Source organism: Vidua chalybeata, chromosome 3 (genome assembly GCF_026979565.1).
Source record: "Vidua chalybeata isolate OUT-0048 chromosome 3, bVidCha1 merged haplotype, whole genome shotgun sequence".
NCBI lineage: Eukaryota > Metazoa > Chordata > Aves > Passeriformes > Viduidae > Vidua > Vidua chalybeata.
In genome coordinates this window covers 18,578,642-18,603,895 of record NC_071532.1, presented here as the reverse complement: position 1 = coordinate 18,603,895, position 25,254 = coordinate 18,578,642, and the positions used below count along the sequence as shown (strand labels likewise).

At 34.4% G+C, this 25,254-nt stretch overlaps 1 protein-coding gene across 2 annotated transcripts in view; it reads left to right on the top strand.

The window, feature by feature from the left end:
- Nucleotides 1–25,254, top strand: part of BTBD9 (BTB domain containing 9) — a 140,969-nt gene that overhangs the window by 57,219 nt on the left and 58,496 nt on the right. For both annotated transcript variants that reach the window (XM_053937651.1, XM_053937650.1), the window contains exons 8-9: nt 11,762–11,871; nt 19,831–20,020. In XM_053937651.1, coding sequence (XP_053793626.1) covers nt 11,762–11,871; nt 19,831–20,020 — 300 coding nt within the window. The remainder of the gene's footprint in view (nt 1–11,761; nt 11,872–19,830; nt 20,021–25,254) is intronic.

Here is a 25,254-nt window from a genome sequence, read left to right as displayed (position 1 = left end):
AAGCAGACTTCTGCATTTTATTTATTCATTCTAGATGTCCTTTTTAGTTTATGTATGTGCATTATTATTGCTTTGAAACAGAGGTGGAAAACCAAAACTGTAGGTGCAGAACTAAAAGCATATATACAGGGTTTACTTTTTGAATACTGACATTCTGCAGTAATAGTGAATTATTGATAACAAAAATGAGCTTTGAATTCTTACTATTTAATATTGACAATGCATACCTAGCAAGATATTTGAAAAATGATACTGTTTATCCAAACCTTTGTTTTGGTTTCTTTTTCACAAAACATGGTGAACATTTTGAAGTCTGAAACCAAGTATGTTAAGAGGTGTCACAGTAAAATCAGATCTTATTTGTATGGGGAAAGATTTTGTTACTTTTCACTATGAAGTTAAATAATACTTTAAGTTCCTTTAAAAATATGTGTTGAAATTAGATAGGTATAAAATAATGCGGAGCTACCTATTTATTAATTTTCATTGTATTTTCTCCTTTTTGTCTTTTTTTTTTTTTTTTCACTCTTCCGACTATTTCTGTTCTTTCCCTAGTTTTTGAGGTTGTATGGTTGATTGTGGTGGGGGGTTTTGTTATTGTTTTTTCTTTTTGTTTAAATATCTCTCCTGAAACACAAGTAGATGTCAAGTCTCTTAGATTAGTTGATCTTCTCTTAGCATTACACCGCATTTTTTTAGATACTGGTTGCTCAAATTGATTGTCATGTATATTCCTACATCTTTATGTAGGATCTAGTTGTAATGTTTTCACCAAATATTTTGTGTATGGACTTGATATTTATATATTGAATGGAATCAGACATTGGACAAATAATGTTTCATATTCCAGCTATAGAAAATTATTAGAGCTGAAATCCGTTCCTGTCCAGTCACTGTATTTCTGGTTTACTTACTTATTTGTGGAAAATAAGCAAATACAGTAGAATCCCTGAGTATATGAGAGAATTTCAAATGTGGCTTGATAACACAGAAATCCTATTTCTATGATGTATGTGTATAGCAAAATGAAAGCATGATCCTAACATGAGTTAAATTTCCATGTTTTAACATTAATCTGGCTACCAAGGATAATAATGGCAGGTGAGTTGTAGGGAAGCAGGTGTCAGCTTCTGAAATTCTGAGGGTTATTTGTAAGAATTGCATATGTTTTAATCCATAATCGAAGGTGTAAAGGCAATGGTACTGTAGCATAAAAAATACCGTTACTTTCTTCCTTATGCTTTGGTCACTCTTGCTAAGTATCCATGGTACTGGACTCCTTTCCCTGAATTCAGCCTATAAACCACTCTTTTTGCTAGCATTTTGATACTACTGGCATCTCCCCCAAATTGATGTTTAGAATCTGAAAATTGAAGTATTTAGAGTCAACTGTGTATATTTAGGTAGAAACAATGACCAGCTTTCTCTGAGCTAATAATACAATGTAATATAAAGAAAATTATCAGAAAGTTTGAGTTTAGTTTGGTATTGATACAGTTGAGTCATTAGAGGTTGTAGGACATCAAGAAAGCTCTCTGAGATAAGTAATAAATGGTTAGGGTGTACATCAAAACACATATATTACATAGATCAATACGACAATTACCTGCTAAATATATGGGCAGTAGGGTATTTAAACGTCATTTTATGATAAAAAGTACACAGGTTAATTATTGATTTCCACTAAAATCTGGAGACTGTATTCTAAGTATATCAAGATTAATTTTGAATGTATCAAATACACTGTCTTATTTCAGGATACATGACATAGTAGGGAGATGGGGTGTCAAGGTAAAGGAAAGATTGCATGAACACAGAGGTGGAGAGTAAAAGATCTGAAAATTAAGTGTGAAAAATTGACTTTCAGCATAGGTAAAGAAGGTCAGAGAGGCCAGGTGAGGGAGGTCAGAGGGGGAACCTTAGTTCTGAAGTTCAACTCCATGAAGGTTCTACTCCATGAAGGACAGAAAGAAGTCACAGCCTTGTATTCTCTGTAAATTTCTAGTTAATGAAAAATAGTAATAAATAATATTGATTGCCTCCATTTCTAAATAGATATTTATGTCATTATACTGAGAATAATAATGTTATTGAGGAAAAGGTACCATTAGACTGATAATAGCCACCTAACTGACATCAGTTACAACTAGGAACAAAGCAATAAAGTATAACGAAGAGCTGCCTCCTGAAACATGTTTTCACTGCATTCATATATAAAAATAAAATGCATTAACTTATCTTTTAGTTACATATCAAAATAATGCGATACTGAGTTCAAATTATCAGCTTAATAAAGTGAAGTAGATGGTTTAAAAGGTAATGCAAGACATTCAGGCAAATTGAATTGATGTGCTAATGAAGTTTATGTCCATAGAACTGAGATTCATATAATTGTGTGGTAGATTAATTTAAAAGATACTCTTCCACAGAGCATTTCTGTCACTTCTGAGGCAAGAATCATGTTATTTAGAGGAAAAAATCTGCTTGAAGAAGATAGAATACAATCTAATGCCTTTCAGTGGCCATTTATCCAATGTAATGTTGTAATGATCTAATTGGATTTTGAATAGGAGAGAGTTGTGTATGCTCATAGCCACTTTGGGAAGGCCACATACAAGGTAATAACAATGGAGAGCTATCAAATATCCTGAGGGTAGCTGTGGTGAAACAAGCACATGAATAGACTAGCTTAGCTGATTCCAACAAAAATGTGTAACTGCAGGTTTCTGATGGACTGCACAATTGTTAGAGCTAATATCCTAAATCACTAATTTCATTCTCACTACTTTACCTACTGTGCAGTATAGGAAAATACCCTTTACTTATTTTTCTATCTTCTCCTATATTTTTTTCTTCTGACTTTTTGGTTCAAGTATAGTGGTTTATTTCTTCATTGAGGAGTCGCATTCTAAGTGCTAGCTGAGTGAATTCAGCAGCAGTCAAAAGTAGAAGTCAAAGAAAACAAGTTCCCATCAAACCAGATGTTGGAAACTCTTTGTCAGTGCTAGAGATGTGCTGTGTAAGCAGAATTTTTCTTCCAGCTGCTATTGAGCTGAAAACAGAAGCGTGACACAGATTTATAAGGTGATGTCAAGGATATTGTGGTAAGCATTTAGATGGATCAGAGTACTTTAACAATCTCATTCACAATTTTTTTACATATATATATGTATATATGAATTTTTGAGCTACATTTGAGTGGCTTTGAACATAGTTCGAAATTTAACAGTAGAGGAAAAAGATATCAAGATATATCTGATTTGGGCTCCAATACAGGACCTTTTTGAGTAATGAAAATATTTCAGAAACAGCTTTAAGCTCAGAAAAGAAGCACTACATGTCATCTGGATTGAAAAAGGCAGAGGTTTATGAAAAAGAAATAAGTTTGTTCCATTAAAGGATCCTAGGTAGATCATTAAATTATTTAAGAACCCTTTATTTTGTCATAACTTGGCTCTAAGCCTATAGATTTGCAACTTCCAGCATTTTCAGTGCAGTTCTTACACTCAGGGAGTTTGTTACTTTTTGAAACACTTGATGAAACTGCTTTTTGGCAGTTTTTAATATATAGATAGCCAACTGGATGATGGCTTAATGCATTCTGTCTTTAAGTAGGCATCCAGATAAAGCTCTGTTTCATTCTCAGATAAGAGTTTCTTTGTTCATAGTGAAGGAAGTTATTACTCTGGTGTTTTTTTCCATGGCCATAAAGCTTACTTCACTACAGAAGTAGTCATCCTGCAACTATTTGAAATTTTTGTGCACAGGCAAGTACTGACTTTTTCGTGTCCTTCCAGAGCTCTGTAGAATCTGCTATTAAGTATTTGAAAGGCATTACTAAGAAAGATCAAGGCAGATGTTTTGTTGTTACTGATACAAATATGCATTTTTGTTGTCTTAAACACAGGCTTGTTACCTGTGCATCATCAATTCACACACTGAGGTGAGGTATTTCTATTTTTTATTCTAGTTTGCTCCAAGTAGGAATCTGGATGGTAATGTATAAAATACTGGCTCCCTGACTATCAAAACTTTACACTATTTCTGCATTTCAACAAACAATTGCATTAGCATTCATTGGTTAGCAATTACATAACTTTTGCATTCATAAGTACCCAAACCCCTATTTGTTAGTTCTATTCCTCACTTCCCACATTAATTATTTTGTAAGTAAATGATCTTCCTTCCGTTTGAGTCTGGAGTCCATTCTAAGAAGGTGATTGGTGCATCAGTGGTTGCAATCTCCCACTGGATTAGTATCACCTAGAAGTAACCTATGTGCAGCTCAGTCAGTGTTAAGAAAATTTTGGGCAGGTGAGAACTTCACTTTTTATTATGCTCTAAAAGAAATAAAGTTTGGAAGAAAAGCCTTATTTGATTTTTCTGGTTGCTATTTCTCCTCTTCTATTGCACCCAAAGTTATTTTAAGATTTATGAAATTAGATTTAAAACAGTTTCATATTTTTAGATGCTTAACCACAGGAAGAGAACTTCTTGAGTGGTTATTGTTCTTTGGTTAAGAAACCAATTGAAGAGATCTGAATTCAGTAGCTCAGTTAATATATTTCTGTTTTCTTCAGGTCTGCTCACAAGTTATAGTGGTGTATTTCATAAACATGTCAAACATAAGTTATTTTTGTTTCGTAAGAGAACAAGAACTACATTTTAACAAAGTAATAACATTTTCTTGGGGCTGTGGCACTCAGTGTACCACTCCAGGCTGATGATAGTGTTTCAGTGAATAAACATCCATTGTAATCAGTTTAATTGGTGCAATACTGCAGAGTGCTGTTCTGAATTAAATAGTTCTTACTGTTTATTATATCAGAAAGAGAAGTGTGGCAAATGTTGTGTGATATATGTGGCTCTACTCTACAATTAAAACAAATAATAAAAAAAAAAAGTGGAAAAAAGAGAAGCAGTGAAAACAAGAAGTCATTACAGTAGTTGTCTGTCTTAATGCTCTGTCTTCAACCATAATTCAACTATTCTCACATTAACTTGAGTTTCTGGATATTTTACTATTTGTGTGCACATATTGGAAGTCACTACCCTTCCCTTTTGCCATCTCATTGCTGATGAGCTGTGTAGGAGTGTTTGTACAGGTTAATACAGATCACCTACTTGTAATCCAAATTTATGATCTTTCACTGTGTCATTGATTATTTTCAGTAAAACACAATTTGATTTTAAAAGAACTAGACCTATGAAGCTTATGAGATTGAATCTGCTGCACTGTCTGTGTTTGATGAATAGGCCCATAAATAATATTTCTTTTGTCCTTTATTTTATAGCTCAGTTCAGGCCTGCAGTAACCAAGAGTTGGGTCTTCAATATGCTGGAAAGTATAAGGAAGGAAGTTTAGATACACTGATTAACTGAGGTAGCAATGATATATATGTGTAGCAGATGATACTGCTAGTGGATATCATGTGAATTTTTTCTCATAAAAGACAGAACTTGGTGAACTTAGAAATAATTGGTTGATGCTTTCATTGTTGTCTCTCACATCAGACATTTGTTTCACAAACACTCTTTCATAGTATTTGATCTGTATTTCATGTGAATTTCTGTCTTCATTAATAATTCCTAAAATCCATCTAAAGAATGATCATAGTTTGAAAGTTTGGCTAAGCTGTGTGTTATCAGGAGCAGAACAGGTGTTGCACACTTTATGTTAGAAAGCAGCACTAGAGCAGTCAGAACTGACATTCCACTGCTTTGGGTTTTTTTATTTTTAGTGGTTTTGTTCCTAAAAACATTGCTCCTAATGTTGAATAATTGAGGTTATGTTTCTTGTGATAAAGTTACTGTTGGCTAGTGTTTGTAAATCTGTAAATCACTGGTAGCACAGGGGTTTAATAATTGTATGATCATATCTTTAGTTAAGAAACCAAATCTTGTTCAGTTAACAAAGTTATTCTTGTCCCAGATCCAGACCACACTTGAACAGTAACACTACATGTTATATCATGTTTAAAATGTCTGAGACGTACTTTGCTTAATGAATTGCCCCATATTTCAGCATTCCAAAACTAAGTAGCAAATTTGAAATTGAGTCAACAATATTTTGCATCAATTTTCTAACCACCTGCAACTACAAGGAGTTGTATCTGTAGGTACAAGTTTTCAAGTCATAAAAGTATTGATGAATAATATATAAGCATTTTTATGTTACCAATACTTAGCTGATTTCATTTGAGTATTGTTTAGTAGTTTTCCAGTATAATTTTAACAAAATGAATGGTAACGTTTCTTGCCTATATCCTTGGATGTATTTTTCTGTAAGTAAAATGTTATAGTGTTTTTGGATAGGAGTGGTGGTTTATTTAGTTGTTGAGTGTTTGATTTATTTGTTTATTGGTCAGCTTGTTAGGGTTTTTTTTTTTTACCTTCTTATAACAGTTAATTCTTCATGTGTATTTATGACTCCCTTTTGAGAGCCCTAGAGATCTTCTCTTACTCTCTTACACCTGTGAGCTCAAATACCAGGAGTTACTGTGTTTCTGATTAATAATGATTCATGCAAACAAAACTTATATAAAAAGGATTCTTTCAATAATTGCCTCCTTTTTTTTAAATAATTTTCAGACATTTTTTTAAAAATCCACCCTTCTTTACCTTTATCTGTCAGACTTCTATGATGCCAGAGCTAAATACAAAATTTTGTATATATCTTCATTAAAGTTTTATAGGATGAATTTCAAAATTCCTTGCTTTTTTAAGCACAGGTCAAAATGACAGTTATTTCTTTATTGCGCTACCTTGATGCAGATTGAAATCAATGTATCTTTCTTTTGCTTCCTTCTGTCCTTCCATCCTCCCTCACTTTTTTCTAATACTTTTCATATATTTCTTTGTCATATTGTTTATAGTCTGATTCTAGTCTAGATCTAGACAGCACTAACTGAAGTGTCATTGGAGCAAAAAATAAGTATTGCATGATAAATTCACAGGCAGGTGGAGCATGAGAAGCTGGGGGAAATGGCAAACATTCTCAGATTTCACTGAACAGCACTTTCCTGTATTTTCTAATGTTTTATTCAATATGGTTAAAAATGTGGAGGCTACAATGTATCTATATAATGAAGCTAAATTCATCCTAAGTCATAAAACCTCATGAGGATGTAGTGTGAGTCAAAGAAAATTAGTTCTATTGTAGATGAGGCTCCCTTTGGAAAGAATCTGGCTTCATGTCACACCAGCCTGGAAGGTGTACAGAGACAGCTCGTGTCTATTCTCTGAATCCCCCTGTCCAGTTTGTTTTAGAGCTAGACTTTCCAAAGAGCAATGCTTTCTTGTCTATTTAAAACCTACTATTTTTTCTATACAGTTGAATTTATTAGAGTCCCATTTTATGTACTCAGTAGAGATGGCATAAAGTGAGGGTGATATTTAAATTGTGCTTGGCTGCAAAGTCACATCAGGAATATGGTTTAAACATAGAGTTCTTGACATCCAAATCTTAATGTCTTCTTGTATTTTATTTTGTATTCTTATAGTGGAAGTCCATTATGAGATCAGGTGTAATTGCGGATTTCTGCTCATATCCAGACAGGTTCTAGGAAATTGAGCTGTTTTGGATTGAGGTCTGACCCGAAATAAAACCAGGTGAACCAAGTTCAGATTTGAGAACTTCACTGTAACTAGAGATGCATACAATGTAAAGATGGAGATTAAAGCCAGTTTATCTGAAATTGGCTTTTTTTTCTCTTTTAAAGGAATAAAAATTGGAAATCATTAGAAAAGAACAAAGCATTTGTAAACTTATTATTCTTACATATGATTATGTATGGAATACACAACATTTTATCACATTGTGCAAGTTTTACTTACGCTTCAAAGCACATCAGTGTTAATTTGGTTATATCCTTTGAGAAACATTGGTTGATTGGTTGACATACTGCTTACATGTGGTACACAAACAATTACATGTCATTTTTAAGTGTTGTATGCCAATATTTTTAGTCACTTGAATGGCCCAGTATTAAAACACCTGCATACGCATTCTGGCACATTACGAAGTGAAGTGTGTTGTGTTTTCAAACTGCTTCACAATTGGTTGTATTTCCAAGGTGAAAATGTTTGCTACTGTCCAAGTTTTGCAGGTGTTAGATGTACTTTTTCTATTGGAGTTCAATGATTTTGTTCTGTGTAAGTGTTTTATTTGATTTGTCACAGTTGTTTTCAATATTTGCAGCAGGGATTTCATTCGGTATAAAATAGACTTTATTAGACTTTCCTGTCTAAGTGCAGGAAAACTTGTCGTCTGTCAAAAGACAGATATGCTTTTCATGTTTGTTCTGGCTTAATTCTTTATATTATGTATTTATTTATGTCCACTGTTCTCCCACATGATTTAATGCTGGCAATAGATTTTTCTTCCTTGTTTTTTCTGTCTTCCTGCCACAGGTCTGTTGATTCAGCTGTGTGAGTCTGAAGGATTATTCATTTTAGGGAGTTGTCAATAAATGGAGTTTAGATGGTGTTGAATAACACTGTTTCCTTTTTCACTGAAAAACAAACACAATGTCTTCTAATGCCCTTGTGTGTTGGGCTGTGCCTCATGCCTTTTTGTGGCGGTGATTGGAATGTGAATGTCAGGGGTTCTAAGCAGTTAGAGGAGGTATAAAGTATGTAGTAGTTCTGGCACTGGTGTCTCATACCAAATGCTCCAAAAAGGAAAATGAAATGCCAATTTCATAAGAATACATTTTGTACGTATTAGATTTAGTTCTTCAAGTTTGTTGTTGCTATTCTAGGTTGCTTTGATAGTAACTGAAGAGTGGATATCAGTGCAAAATACTTGTTAATTTCTATCCCCTTCCCTTATTTAGTCTTTTGTCTCAGTATTCTCAAGGTATTGGAATTTGTGCTTAATATATGTTAGTTTGTCTGTATCTTACTGCTGTTATTATAGTGAAGGATTAAAATTACTCCTAGAGTATGCTTATTTTCATGCTTTGACACATATTTCCTAAGCACTGTTGTGATGATGTAGGCAGCTGAGTTTTGGTGTTTGTGGTCCTCCAGGGTATCCCCAGCAGAATCTGTGGTGTGATCTGCAGCAGCTGTTATCTGAACTGTATGGGCTAGCTTTACAAATGTAAAGTGTAGAAGTAAAACATCATTTACTTGTTCAGATATGTAGTCACACAGAGTACAAATATCATAATTTCATATAAAGAAGAAGAATTGCTCTGGGAAAAATGGGGGATGAATGAGAGATGTTGCCATGTAGGTGCCTAATTAATCAACCCAGGTAGTCCATTCAAATTTCAGTAGTTTAAAATTCTACTGAGATCCAGTAGAACATGCTGTTTCCCTATAGTCAAAACAATTTTCTTGGTAGTGGGGAAAAAACCCTGCCAACCAGATTTTTCTGATACTCCTGTTGTGAGGATTTTAAGGTCATGTGTAGCTTGACTCTGTGTGGCTAGAGAAGTCTGTGGCTTGTGAATGAAACTCTTAGAGAACTTAGATATTATCACTATCCATTATTCTCAAAAAGGGCCATAAAATAAAAGTAACGGACAAAATTTTCATGTTACATTCATGTTTTCCTGCTAGGGAAGTTCATTTACACCCCACAAATTGATAAAGGTTTTTATTTTAAAGAATGATTCAGGGTTTTTTTCTGTCTTCCAGTCTTATCAGTTGAGTCTAAAGTCCATCAACAGTGGAGCTAGTCTAGGCACTGGACTGTGATTCTTTTACTCTGTTATCACACAAAGATTCATAGATTTGTGTCATATGAACCTACTTTGTTGCTGAAAGGAATTTGAACAACTTCAATTGCTCTGAACAAACAATCAAGAAGTTTGCTCTAATGATACAATTTTATAATTGTAAAAAGCTAATTAAATTAGCTTTTAAAGCTAATTATGAAGCAGTTTCTTGTGTTCCTATTAATCTTGTTACTTTGTTTATTCTCTAAGCTCTTTAATGCAAGGAAGCGTAACTGAAGAATGTCAAAGTACATCTCCATTAGTAACACTCTGGTGGTTTGCCTGGTGCATTTTGTCCAAGCAGCACAACTCAATCAATATCTTCCTTGCTTAGGAGAGTCAAGGGAGTGTCTATGGCAAGCCAGGCTCCATGTGCACTTCAAAATATTCCGAAGTTATTCCTGTGTTTAATTGAATTCTGTGCTTCTGAGGTTGGAGGGAACATGATCATTTACCATTGTCGAATTTCGGACATTCCCTGTGTGTTTAGGGTTCAAACTGTGGTCATGAGTTCATAAAAAGAAAGTCACCTGGTTCACATGGGCAGGTCTGGGGAAACACCTCCTGTTTGCCTGCCTGTCAACCAGGATTCCTGCGATGCTCTTCGCAGGCACTTGGCATAGCTACAGAGTAAGGGCTAAGTTCTGGTTTACTCTTAAAACACAAGTTCATCTTCTTTATGAATAATAAATATTTTCTGCACTTTTGCAACTTTATTTTTTCTACATAGGATGACTTTCAGGATATATGCTACTGTGATAATTGATCTGTGAGTTAATATTAATTAGGCAATAGCATACAATTCTTTGTTCCAAGTTATGATTATTAAAATAATTTCTAAATGAAATTTGGAGATTGAGCATTAGCACAGTAAATAGCTATGATGGTTGTTTTGTTGTTTGAAAATAAAATCTCAGAAAATATATTGTGTATCTTCTCAGCTTGATCTGATGAAGAACACAAGCCAAAATGATGCCATTGGTGAATGGCCATTAAGTTAGAAATATAATTATACCATGTAAATGGAAGACAGACCAAGGATATTGCTTAAGATTCATACATTCTGACAGTTGTTACCTGAAATGAGTTAAATTCATACAAAGCTTTCTGCAAGTGTGGGTAACCCATCTTGTGAATTAATTGGTATTTGGTTTAGGTAATTTTCTGATTGCTTGTTCAGCATTTATTGAGAGGTGTACAATAGTCCTTTTGAGATTTTTCAAAATTTATAGTACGAACTGTTGGATCTCTTCAGAAGATGCAGAATCAGACTGAATTGAGGTTAGTGGCTGTTTATGGAAGGTGAAGCCTCCAGGGTAATGCAGCAGGTGAATAGGTCACAGTGTTTGAGAGCATCTCTATTTGATTTGCAGTTGGAGTGTGGAAATGTCAGTTATACCACCAGGAATGAAACCCAGAATAGCTTTGTTTCATAATATTTGAATGAGGATTTTTTTCATTATTAATAAAAGATATACCAACAGAGACTGCTATTCTGTATATCCAGGGTTAGAATTAGAAACAGTCTTAGTAAAATAGAATTTGGAAGAAAAGCCTGACTCCTTTTTTGAGTTTGTCCTGGCTGTATGAAATCTTCCACAGTGGTGAAAATTTGTTGGTAAAAGGATGATTATTACTGTTGTTCTTGTTGTTATTATTATTACTATTAGTAGTAGTAGTATTTAAAACCCCCATGAGCACATATTTGCACTAAAAGACCGTTTCTGAAACAGAAGGTCCCTAATTTTGCTTTTCTTGGCAAATTAATCCAGAAACATTTTTAACAGATTCCACATCTCTTTAAAGATTTCTTTTTTCTTCTTAAATTGCACTGGAGCCAGCATGAAATGCTGGACTAGATGCAAACCTGCTATGAAATTGATATTCTATTTTACTCCTTTTTCATTTTTTTGAACAGTTACTCAGTTCTTATAGGTCTGCACATTATAGTCTACCTGAATTAATTATATTTAAGTGCACAGAAGTTGGTCATGTTTAACTTGTGCTGTTTACCTTTTTTTCTTTCCTTGTAGGTATATTCGAATTGTTGGGACTCACAACACAGTGAACAAAGTTTTCCATATTGTGGCATTTGAATGCATGTTCACGAACAAATCCTTTACACTTGAGAAAGGTCTGATAGGTAAGAGATGAAACCATTTTCCTTTTTTATGAACTGTTGTAAACTCTTGTCTTTTAAAGCTGGCCATTACTGCACTCTATTTCTGTTTCTGTCCAGAAATCTCTAAATTGAGTTAAACAGTGTTTTAAGCATAGAATTAGTTGGCAAGTCCTTACAACTTCTATGAAATTCCAGTACTGTGCATTAATTAATGATACTGTAGGAATGCTGAAATTCAAATCAACTGCTGCTGACAAAGCCACTTGTAGCTGAGTCAGTCAGTGCTGACAATGTGCTTTTTCTTTTCTTGTCACAGTATGGTTGCTCATGCCTCCCAGTGGGTTAGCCTGAATTTTTTTACAAGAATGGACTAAGCACAGATATTTATTGTAGCGATGATGGATTTGGACATTTAGGGCCTCTTATACAGCCTGGTTACAACTGCTGAAAGTAAACTCTCATGTGTTGATTTTCCCCCAAAGAGTCATAGACATGCTTAGCCATGGCAGAACATTATATCAGCTATGCTGCTATTATTCTCAGAACACCATGCTGATGGAGCGCTCTTAGCTCTGGGCAGCTTATATAACACTGATTTAAGTACCTTTATGTTACTTAAGGTAGAAATCCCCTACAGATCAACAGTACTGAATGACAAAATGTGTCACAGAAAGACTTATTATCGATTTTCTTTTTTTTTTCGGTAATAGTTAAAATGGGGTGGTTTCTGTGCTTTCTTCTGCATAAACTCACAAAAGTCAGATCCCGAAGTTCATTGAAGAGAGAGTATTTAGTAGTTGTCCAGGTGGGATTTCCCACAGTTTATTTCTTATGGCATAAACTCAAGAATTTCAGCAAAATTCTCAGCATTCATGCTGGTTTTAAACATATATTTAAATTTTAAATATGAATCTGTGACAGATGGAAGGGAAAACAATTTTCAAAATAGGATGAGAAGGAAAATTTTTAGTAAGACATATTCACTTCAAATTTTTCTCTGAGAAAACGAATATTTAACCATGAAAAACCAAGACCCAATTCCTTCAGCCTGTTCCCTGTGCATTATACAAAGGCAAATCAAAAGCCTTCTCTTTGTTTTAGGTAGTGTGCAAGTAGCATTGCAATTGCTATTGACTTCAGAATAAATAGAATAAGCAGTAAGGAAGAACTGTGTTAAAAGAAAACATCTCTCTTCAGTAAGCTAGTTAGCAGAGAAACAAAGTATCTCAGATTTGATAAAACCTTTGAACTAAATTTCATAGTTAGCACTGCCAGCTATGAATTTTTAAAATCTTCATACAAAATCAGTGTGTACAAATATTTGTATGTATTTGATTTCAGATCATCAAACATATGTAGTAAATGCTGAATTTTGGACTTAAATAATTTTTTTGAGTATTAACACAAACATTGTTTGATCATAAGTAGGCAAGGCAGTAAATCCGTGCATGTTTGTGTAAGTGAACTTATACTGAAAGTGACTAATCTTTCATAGACTCAGTTATTTTTACTGGTTGAGTGATCATTCTGGTGAGACAAACTATTTTAACACTTCTTAAGTTTCAAAGGTAATCTAGGGGATGGAGACTTTATATGGCTTTATTAAAAATTCTCTGAGAATGGTTTTGTCGAATCTTACAGGTGAATAGGGTTTGGGCAGCATAATAGTTAAGGTTTCTGGTGATACTTAATCAAGGGCAGCTTTGCTGTTCTTCAGTGTGGGTCAGTCAGGCTGCTGTACATGTAAGTCATTTGAAGTGATCAACAGTAAGGAAAGAGAGGGGCCTGTAGGTCTCCACAGTTCTTTATATTTAAGGGATGCTAGTCAATACAATTGGTAGAAAGTTAAAAGTAAGAATTTGGGGAGTAGTTAATTGAAAGTGGGATGTGGATAGTCTTCCAACTGTCAGTGAGGCACTAGCAGTTGTATACATGACTCTGCAGAGTTTATGGTGAGAAAGAAATGGAAAGATTTGGGGACTAGTTGAGGCCAGTCCAGTTGTGAAATGGAGCAGGGGCACCTATGACTGTTCCATCAGAATTTCTGGCCATCAGTATTGCCTATTCAAAAATATTCTCAGCAACTTTGATCCAGCAAAGAGATATTATATCTATTTAATGTTTTTTTTTTGATGATTACCATAAGGTACCATATTGTATGTCTCCTTTCATATATGGCTTCTGTGATCAAGTAGACTGTCAGTCCAAGGTCCACTCGTGTAAAACTCAGCATGAGTACAAGTGGGTTGGCAGATTTATTTTATTGCTGTGATGAGAATTTGTAATATTTGTTTCTGTTTCTGAAATGACCAGATAGGATAAAGTGAATCAAAAGCAGTTAGGAAAAACCAGCAAAATATATGAAAGTGCAGTAATCAGAGTAGGTTGTTTTTAAGCTTGACTCTCAAGTAGAGAAACTTTTATCTTAAACCCTTGGAAAGCAGTTCATTGGGTTCATTGCTTATCCCATATCATATTAAATACAGTATTAAATTAGGTTAGAAGAAACACAGCTGCTGTTTCTATACCCTGTTTTATTTAAAAAAATGAAATATTGGTCAGCCCTTGAAGGCCATAATGTCCTTTCAAAAAGACTTAGTGACCCCTACTTCTACCAAAACAACACTGAAGATAACATGTGAAGATTTGTTATTTGAAAATGCATTCCAAAGAAATGAGGCCTCTGAGGTATTTGGTTAGAGATGTTACGTAGAGACTTGAGTGATTATTTATTTAATTTTTGTGAAAGATACTCAACTTGACCAGAGAGCTGTATATGTGAAGAGCGTAATTTATCAGCTATATTACTACTGGTACATAATATCTATGTGATGGCTGTCACTGTGGAGTGAACATTAGAAGGCTGGTAAACAAATAATAAAAATGAAGTGCTGTTTCATTATAACAACAATTTTATGTTGTTGTGTTTTTGTGTACAAGGTTTTAATGAAAAATTATTGACTTGACATATTACAATTAAAAGTCAATGGAAGGTGATTTATACAGTTACCTTGTACAATACTGGATGTGGTACTGACATGACCCAATGACAGCTAGTAGCAGTTTTGAAGCAAAAGTAGCAGAAAACGCACTTTATAGCACTGTCTGGTGTTTAAGTATTGGTTTATAGTTTGTTGTCTTGTGAAATGAGATGACAGAAAGGAATGTAATCATATAAAATTATTTCCCTAACGCAGATGTTAGGGTTGAGATGTATTTTTCTTTTTGGCATAGTATTATCTCTAAATGTGTAAGTTAACAGTTTTCCATATTAAATTCATGATATTAACATAACTCTTTTGTTTAACAAGGATGCAAATATTCTTCAACCTCACAATCATAATGCTTGCTTATAATGAACTTCTGCTTATGAAATTTTGAATGGTCTTTAGCCATTAATATTTAATCTAGAATTCAAAACAAAATAATATTTTCACAAGTAAGAGATATACTGCTTTGGAAGCAGTACCTGGTGTCATGCGATGTATTGTAAAGTGTTCTGATCTGCCCAGTGGCAAGAAGTTACAACAGCAGTTAAAGGACTGGTTCTGTGCAATGCCTCTTTAGGTTTCTGGGAGTTTTTTTTCACACCTTAATAGAGGAAAAAAATCTTCTGCCTCAAATGGAAAAAAATTGATAACCTCAATGTCTTTTAATCAATACCCAGTGCTGAGGAGCAGTCAAGGATTATGTGGGCTTGACCAGCCTTCTTTCTGATTGTGAGCCTGGTGAAGGGCATTGGGAGTGCAATGTGGATGGTTTTTCCATGAAGCAGTGTTGGTCTGTAGTCCATCTCCGTCTATCAGACTGTCTTGTAATGTGTACAATACACATGAAAGAGAAAACAGTGAATAATGACTGAAGAGCAGAAAATGGATGTAAAAACACTGGAATGTCCTTGGCCACCCTCTGAGGAATACAGTTCAGTTCTTAGGAATCATCATGAACCTTCATTTGTGTGCTGTTCAATGCCTTAGGAGAACTTGTTTTAAAAGGGATAAAATGATACAAATAAATATTCACTTGTCTTTTACTGTGGCAGTTATTTAGAAAAAGAAAAAGAACAAACAAAACTGAATGTGTTACAGGGAGAAATCAGTCATATCAGTTTCCTAGTGTGTGGTTCAGCTTTGTAAAAGATTGCTTTGTCTCTCCCCAAGGAAGCAGTGAAAGATGCAGGGTTTTGTCTAGTTTAATGTTGACTCCACACAAAGCTATCATATTTTGGTTTTTCCCTTTTGAAAAGGTTCACATTTTACTAAAACAATGCAGGCTTATCCAGCAGTATAAGTCAGCTCTGCTACAGACATAGCTTTAGGAAATTATGAAAACTTTTAAGACAATCTAAATACTGCAGGGATTTCTTTTTCCCCTTTCTGCAAGAAAGGACAGCCACATGGTTGGTTCTGGGAGAGATCTGTTCATATGGTTCAAGTTCTTTTTTAATTCTTTTCTCTCTGTTTTCAATGCCACAAGGAGGGATGCACACTTGCTAAAACAACTGATATTTCTGACAGCCTTCTGCAGACACAATGTTTGATGAAAGAGCCCTGTAGCAGCCAATTAGTTGGCAATGAAAAGTATGGCCAGTTGTAGTGACTTGAATAGTTTTGTTCTAATTTATTGGATTAGGAATCACAAACTGTAGCAAGTATCGAATGAAAAATCAGCCTTCTCTGAAGTTTTTCTAATACAATTTCTGACAGTTGGACAAAAACACATATTAATGGGGTTTTCTTTTCCAGAAATAAATATGGCTTGCAGAAAGCTTTTCACTGAAACAGGTGAAAATACTGCTGATATTTGTTTGAAGTTTATATTTTTTGAGCTCTTGATTTCTTTGAATAATTTAATTGAAGATTCAAATTAAATGTAGTAATTTCATCAGCAAGTTTCAACTCAAGAAAATAAGAAAAGAGTATGTGGAATGAAATACAGGACATGTGGCTGTACTTTTAATTAACTGAAAAGTTAATTTTCAGAAAAAGATCTCTTATTTTTTCTACTATGTAGCAAATAAACAATGGCTAATTCATATATTGAATAAAGTTTAGACTTAACAAATCTTTTGGCATGTGGAAAATAATGAGAGCAAAATGCCTAATATCCCTTTAATTTTTTAATACAGTATGATTAACCTCTGAAATAATCCTTAATTCTCTTTTTCTTTAGTCTCAGCTGTTTATTTTCCAACCAACCAGGAAGGAAACTTTTGTCAGTTTAGTAGATGTTCAAGTAGAGAAGGAATGCAATTTTATAGTTAAAAATTGAGCAATTGGAAGCTGAACATTTAACAAATGTAATCATGAGAGGAAAATCACTCCTTCATACTAACTAAAACAAAAATTTGTTTCTTCTGGTGTAATTTCTTGTTTATAGTTTCTTCACAATGATAATTTTGTGTTTTAAGAGAATTCCCTAAAATGAACAGTTTTGTTGCAATGATGACACATAAGCAGAGAATTTTTGACTATTGCCTAGAGTGCAGTATAAATATATTCAACAGTCCATAATGTTTTAATTTGCTGCTTTCCTATAAAATAAGACTATGTAGTAGATCTGCTGTCTCCCTGTATGTTTGTTCTCATAATTTATTTAAGGTTTATTAATGGCTGGTTTTGTAAACCAGTACAAATACTCACTTTGTTCTGTTCCTTTCTGTGTTGCAAAAAGTTATTTGAGGCTTTTCTTTCATTTCCCCACCCACTCACATTGTAGTGAAGTCACAGTGGACAGATAGAAAGCAAAAGCTGATCTGTCCAGAATGAGATATGAAAGGAAGTAGTCTACACTCAGATCTGGAAGCCACTTGGCAGCAGCAGCATTAACTTTTTTTTCAGAGTGCTTCAGGAAAAAAAAATTCTCATGAAAAATCAAGTATGCTAAAAAGACAAAGTAAGAGAAACAAGCTTAAGGAATGATAAATATGACTGAGGAGGCTACAACACACTTCTGGGACATTTTTATCTCGGAAGATCTCTAAGGACAGTTGGATAACATATCTGTCTTATTTTTAAATATAGTCAGTATAGATGACCCTTAGGCCATGTCTTGAAAATTACAATCCTTTATAAAAAGACCATTGCTAGAATTATATATACTGCCAGTTCTTCATCGCTCCATACTGCAGCATAAGACAAAGAGACAAGAAAGTAAGTTTTAATAAATGTTTGGTGCCGCTGTCCTGTAACCTCAATCATCTTCTCCTTTTGTTTGCTTTTACAGAATGTGTTTGCTTTGCTAACATGTGTCTTTTCTGTTCCATAAAAGCAAATCGGACTTTTCAACCTAAAACTGTTGTATGAACAGTAGGGGAAAAAATTATATTTGTAATCTTCTCTTTTCTTTTCTCTGACACAATATTGGTTATTGTAAGAGCTGGATATAGCAGGTGGATTAAAAAAAAAAAAAAGAAACAAAAATAGAAACAAGACTGTTGATTTTGGCAGTTTGTATTTGTAAATAAGTGACCTAAATGGAAGCAGATATTCTAACGGGCAAAAGGAAGACAACCAAAGGACTTGAAAATACAGAACAGAGTCCCCAGCAGATGGTACTTTTAGTAAATTTATCAAGCGTATATAAAAGATGATAATGAACTCAAAATAGGGAGTGGCAGACCCCCTAGGGAAAAGGAACAGGATGGCACATTCTGCACACTTCCATTAGTCAGAGTCACTTTCTAATTAGCTGTTGTAGGGAAGACCACACAATTATATTAAAAGCACACCAAGACAGTTTCTGTACAGTTTTTAAGGAGTTTGACTAGTCAGGGTAACATCTTCTTAGGAGGGTCATGGATTAGTGCAGAAATCTAAACATGAGAAGGAGCAGGATGATGCTCAGAGGGCACACAGGCAAAACATTGCCTGAACTGAGCTGCACTACATTCAATTAATCTCTCAGAGAGCTCAGAGTGTGTCTGGAATATGCCATGGAGCCTCAATATGAGCATTGATTTTGATTCTTATCTTTTACTCATTTTCTTTTTTACCAAGACTGCAATAGCTTCCTCTTCCTATTAAAAAAAACAGCTCTATGTAGAAGATGCTTTAAGGCCTATCTAAAATGAATACACAGATAAGTTCCTTTACTCCCAGGGAGGAAAGGAAGAAAAGGAAGTCAAGACAAATTTTAATTCAATGCCAGTACTCTTAGTTTGAAGTGTTAGGCTTTGCTTTATTCAGATTGTTTCCAGTGAAGTACTTCTAACGTCTAACACCTGCTCCCCGATAAGAATCTGGGAATTGTTGAGTGCCTCTTTTCAGTAATAGGGGAATCAGGAGATTTCTAGAACAGTAAAGTGGTGGTTTTAATAATTTTTTATGAGCAGACAGAGATGATAGTATATTTGGTAATGCAGTAGTTTTTCCAGAACTGGTTGCTTTTCCACTGCCTTGGATTACTACTTGGCAATGATCTTGCAGTTTCTTCCCATATATTTTTTAAAGGTGTTTTGGTTGGTTAGTTGGCTTTCTTAAGATTATGCTTCTGACACCAGTAGCACAGTGAAATCACAGAACCCTAGCTCTTCATGGAAAGCTATCTCTTTTTTTGCACGCTGAAGACTCATACAGTTATCTCTGAAATTTCTCATAGCTATGTTCTAGCCATTTTCGAATGTTGTAGTAGAGAAAGAGTTCATCATGAAAACAGGAAGAAATTATTTCAAAATTTCTATAGTTTTGCTGGACAAGATATTTTTTTCCAATTGTGTTAAAATAGTGCTTTCATATCACCAATACTGAAATCCATCTGTTAATTTACCAAGCTATTCTGGAATCAGTGCTGTAAAAACTATCTCTACCACTTGTTCATCACTTGTTCATAGATCATTTTATGTGAGGTAAATTTCCTTCTGTTGATTGTATTTTCTTTCTCTTTTTTTTTTTACCAGTTCTTCTCCAGAAAATAAAGACCATTGGCATCTGAACTGTTTTCTGACTGTATGTCTGTCATCTTTGTGTTTTTAATTCACAGTTCCCACTGAAAATGTTGCAACAATTGCAGACTGTGCCAGTGTGATTGAGGGTGTAAGTCGCAGTCGCAATGCCTTATTGAATGGAGACACAAAAAACTATGATTGGGATTCCGGATACACATGCCACCAGCTTGGGAGCGGAGCTATTGTAGTGCAGCTGGCACAGCCCTACATGATTGGATCAATACGGTAGGAGGATTTATTTTTCTCTAAATTAGGGGCCACAGTGAAATTTTTGCTGAGCAGTTATTTTCTCTAGAATGGAAATGGCATTAATTACAGGGCTAGTTTAGTAGTTGTCATTTGGCTTCTTACTTCAGTATAACAGGCATGTTAAAAATTAAATGTGTGAATTGTATGTCAAGATACAGAGTGCAATTGCAGAAAATAATACTCTTCAGAGGCATAATAGTAGTAACAGTCAAATTATAAGATTAAAGTTATATACTTATTTTAAAATAGAATTTAATTGCAGTCTCACTTATGGTTAAGTAGGTGCAGTTACTGTTATCCACTTAATTCTGAAAACAATTTTCTTGAAGAAAATCATCATGTCAAGTCAGCCAGAGTTCCTTTTCACTATACAATTAGTGCTAGTTTTTACTTAAACGTGGAGGGTGTAATAAAGGTACAGCAACCTGAATATTGATTTACAAGGCTAGATTAATGAATATGTTTAGATTTGGATTGAACTTCTTTGGGCTGTTTCTACTGTAAATGTGTGTATACATATGAAGATGAACGTTTGGCTGATGTAGAGACCTAGGAAATAGATAGGAAGCCAGAATTTTGACGGGTGAAAAGAAAAATATTCTTGCCAACTTCAGATTCTCTGACTCTAAATGTTTGGGGGTGTTTGTTTCATAAAATCAGGCATACAAAACCTTGTCTTAATGGGATAATAGTCTTTGTAAATTTAGACTATGTAGTCAGGGACTTAATTTGTATGCTCTGTGACAGAGAAATAAAGATTTCTGAAGTTCAGAGTACCAGTGATCAAAAGCTGAAATCCCAGGTGAGTACTGGCTTGCAACAGAGATTATATACATAGATACGTATTTCTAGGAGCTCAGTACCTTCCCCCTGTTAAGATCTACCAAGTGAGACTTGAAAGCTCTTTTATAACTGCCAGTTTCTATTTTGTGTGGTTTGGTTCTGGCCTATGGGATTGTTACGATGGTTGTAAAACTCTGGAGATGGAGTTTGACATCAGATATCCAGGCAAATCCCTAACCCAACAAAAGTAGTGTTTTGTGTGTATGCAAGCTGTAGATACTATGCATAATGAAAGTCTGGCATTGTTCTCACTGTTTGAAAAAAGTTGAGTAAGTGTGGTTGGCAACTTTCCACACATTTGAGCTTCTTGTTGTTAATACTCTGTTAAATATTGCATCTCAAGTAAAAAACCAAGCAATACTCAGATTTCTTTAAATAGGTAAATGAAAATGTAACGCTATAATTTTTACGACACTTTAAACTTAAGTAGTAGTTTTTGGCAGCAAGGCTTTGGCCATAGAAAAGATTAAGGGAGGAATATACTAACTAAAATGGATAGTTTCTCAGTTTCTCTGTCTTCCTATCTCACTGTTTTCTGATATCCTTCAGTTGCTATCCTTCAATTGTATATCCTTCAATTGATGCATTGTACCATCTTTTTCCAGTTAGTGAAAAAAACTGAATTTCCTATAATAAATGCTATGCTATTGTTTATTCTTGTGCAGAAGATTTTTAATAAGTCTCTTTATTAAATGGTGTGTTAGGTGAAAACACACTTTTGGTTGCCAAGAAATAACTGTGTAATCAGCAAGTGTGTAGAGCAAATTAAAAAAAAATAACCCAAACATTACATAATTCAAAACCTAATAGGCATTTAGTGATTTATGTGGTATTGAATTGTACAGCTACAGGTTCAGAATCTCATCTTTCTTCGTCAGTTTCCCTGCATGTATAGTACAAACAAGATTAATAGATTACTTTACAAAAATAACAGTAATAAACACCGTAGTCTGGGGTATCTTCTGACAGAGGAGACTACCTGCATTGCCTAGTGACAGAAATGCCAGCAGCATGTCATTTTTCCTTTTTTGTGTACTGCCTAGAAGAACAAGTGCTTTGAGTTGCAGCCATGTTTATTGCAGGTCATAGGCAGCCAAGTGAAGCTGCTCCTTGGAGTGGGCAAGTGAAATTTCACTCTCTGGCATCTACAGTTTTGGCAAGGGTCTGGAACATGCTCTATATTATTCAGTGCTAAAGATGGTGACAATGGTCTCTTTCTTCAGCATTTATGGAAACATAGGAAATGTTTCGTACAGAAATCAAATCATATATAAACACAGATGACAGCAAAAAGTCTTAGTATTTAATCTTTATGGAAGCAAGACAATTTTTTTGTTAACAGAGTGTCTGCCACAACCTATGGAACTGTATTCACTGCCTGTTTTCCTGCTGTTTGCTTGTGTGAAAACTCCCTTGATCTCATGCTCCCACCTAATAGAAAAAAATTCTAGGAGCATTTGCTTTAATCTGGCAGTACACCATGACTACAGAATGACATGAATTCTGCTACCCTCAGAAACTAATTATACCCATTATACCCATGGGTTTGGATTTTAAGTGAATAATTAGGAATTAAAATATGTATCTTTTTAGTTCAGAAACATAAATGTGCCTTTGAATATATTTATTTCAGAGGGGGTAAATATATAAACCTTTGAAAAAAGGTAGTAGCTGCTTTTAGTCTATAGAAATGGGAATATCACTGGAGAGAGCCTCCAAGGCATAATGTTACCATGGCAACTAAATTCTGAGTATGGAAAAAAACAGAAGAACTATTGGTGTTCAGATATGCCTTAGAAATGCAGAGTTGAATGTTTCAGGAATATATATTGTATGCATGCTTTCTGCCAAAGTCATTCCAATGTCTAAGAATCTTAGCACCCTTCAGGTTGAAAGGGACTTGAGGAAGAAGGCATGTAGCATCAGGTTGTTTCTCAAAGGAGGGTCAGTTACCAAAAAAAACGTCCTAATCAAAGTTTTATGCACTCTGGTCTTAAAAATTTCCAAGGCAGGAAATTCCCCAACTTCTCTGGGTAGCCTGTCATAACCTGTTCTCAGATATTGACAAGTGTTGTTAGGTTCTTCCCCAAACCCAAGCCTCCTTAGGCTAAACAAGCCAGCTTCCCCAGTCTCTTGCACAGGGTGTGTGCTTCAACCTCATGAACATTTTGACGGTCCTCTGCTGGAATTGCTGAGATGTATCAATGGTCTATTTGCATCCAAAAATGGATTCAGTATCCCAGGCATGATCTAACAAGTGTCAGTTACGGAACAATAATCTCTTTCCATTGTTTTGCTGGCTCAGTTCCTGTTATGCCAGCTCCATATGTTTGTAGCCTTCATTGCTGAGAAGGCACACAGGAAATTAATAACATCTGTTCAATTTGACTCAGGAATTCCATGGGAGACCTCATTGACACTTTGTTAATATTGAATACTTCTTCATGTATTTGTATATAAATTTGGAGCTCTTGACTTCCACATCAGAATTTACTCAGAAGTTTTGAAAGTGGTCTGATGACAATCAGTGCTCAATACTGTTTTCTAATAGAGAAGACATGGAAAACATGGAGATTTCAACCCATCCCTTTCAATACAAACTATTCTATGATCCTATGGGGTGTTTTTTTTAAACAATTGTTGCTAAATATGGTCTTTTAGTTTATGAAATTTTAAAAATTATTTAAGAGTTTTCTTTTTTTATTACTTCTCAGAACAGTTAACAGAGTAATTGTTAATTTAGGTGTTTTTTCCACATAGTTGCCTGTCTGGATACAAAATGTCTTTCTCCTTTTAGTCCACAAAAAGGCCCATATCTGTGACAGAATACTGTATTTAATTAGGAACAGAAAGAAAGCAACTGGTGTATGTAACATAGTAAACACAATTCAATTTTTAAATGGCTAAAACGTGACTATTGCAGCAGCTGCTATATTACAATAACTTTCCAGCTAATTCTCCCTGCATTTATCTGGAATAGAAATATAGTACTATTATGCTACAGTCTTTGGCTGCTTTTTCTTATAAATTTAAAAAAAAAATTGCTAGAGTGTATGTGGTAGAGATGGAATTCTATGCCACAGTGATTTTCATGTTAGAATAAATAGAAAGAAAAAAGTATGTCTTCAGAAAAGTACATGAACTACTTATCCAACTTTAGTCTTTTTGAAGACTTTAATGCTAATATAGAATTGATAGCTTTTCATATTCAGAAAAATCCATAAATTAATAAACAGCAACAGTGAATTTGAATGTATTTTTTGTTTGCTTATACCATCATCATATACATCTCTTATGCTTTCTGATTTTCCTTACCACTTCCACTTAGGAAGCTTTTCTTTCTTTGCTGCTCATTTTCTGTGCTTTCCTTACTTGAGAGTAAAATCATGACTCAGAATGAATGATCATAGGAACACTTAGAAAATATGCAGAAATTTTTGTCTTTTGTAGGAAGAAAGAAGGTTTCTTGCAGGGTACTGAAACATAAATATCTGCAGAAAATTTAAGGGGTTTATAGACAACCAGAGGCAAAAATGCAGCAACAATTGTATAAAAAACCTCCTTCCATGTGGAAGGGTTTTCTTCCTTTGTCTTTCTCTTTCAAGATATGTTGCTAGTTCATGTTTTAATTTCTGTCTTTTGAGTTTCTACAAGTATGCACATGGTTTATGAACACAGTACTGTCAAATATTTATCTGTGTGTTCTCTAGTGACTTACAGTACTCAGAAAGCAGATGTCATCCTGTCAGATGCACGACTAATATTGTTTGGTTTTCTGCTAACACCTTGAGTATATGTACTTATACAGCAGTCTGAACTAAACACTGACACTTTTTTACCGAAATCTAAAAATAAAAAGTAAGCACAGACAGCAGAAAATGTTTTTAGAAATGCAGAACATTCAATCACAGGGCAATACATGACATTTAGGGACATACTGTTTAAAAAAGTACTGCAGCATTTTTTTTTATTGTAACAGGTAGCCAATAGAATAATTTTCCTATGACTGAAATGTGAATTTTTATTCATATTTGAAAAGCTTTTATTTTATAAAGTGAGGCATTGTGAACATGTGATGTAAACAGCAATGTCATCTTAAATGATTCACAAGCTTAGGCTCCAGATATCCAAAATAGAAATATGTTTAAATCTCACAGTGTTGCAGGGTGTAAGCTGGATCAATCTTCACTCAATTTTTCTTTCTCAATCCTGAAGGCAAGATACACTAATGAGCTAATTTAGTTTTTTATTTCAATATGGAAAGTTCTAGGAACATGGGAAATTTTGCTATAAACAGATGCATTTCCAATGGGTATAGTTCTGATTTTTAAGTGGAATATTCTCCTTCCTGTCATTTAATATTCATC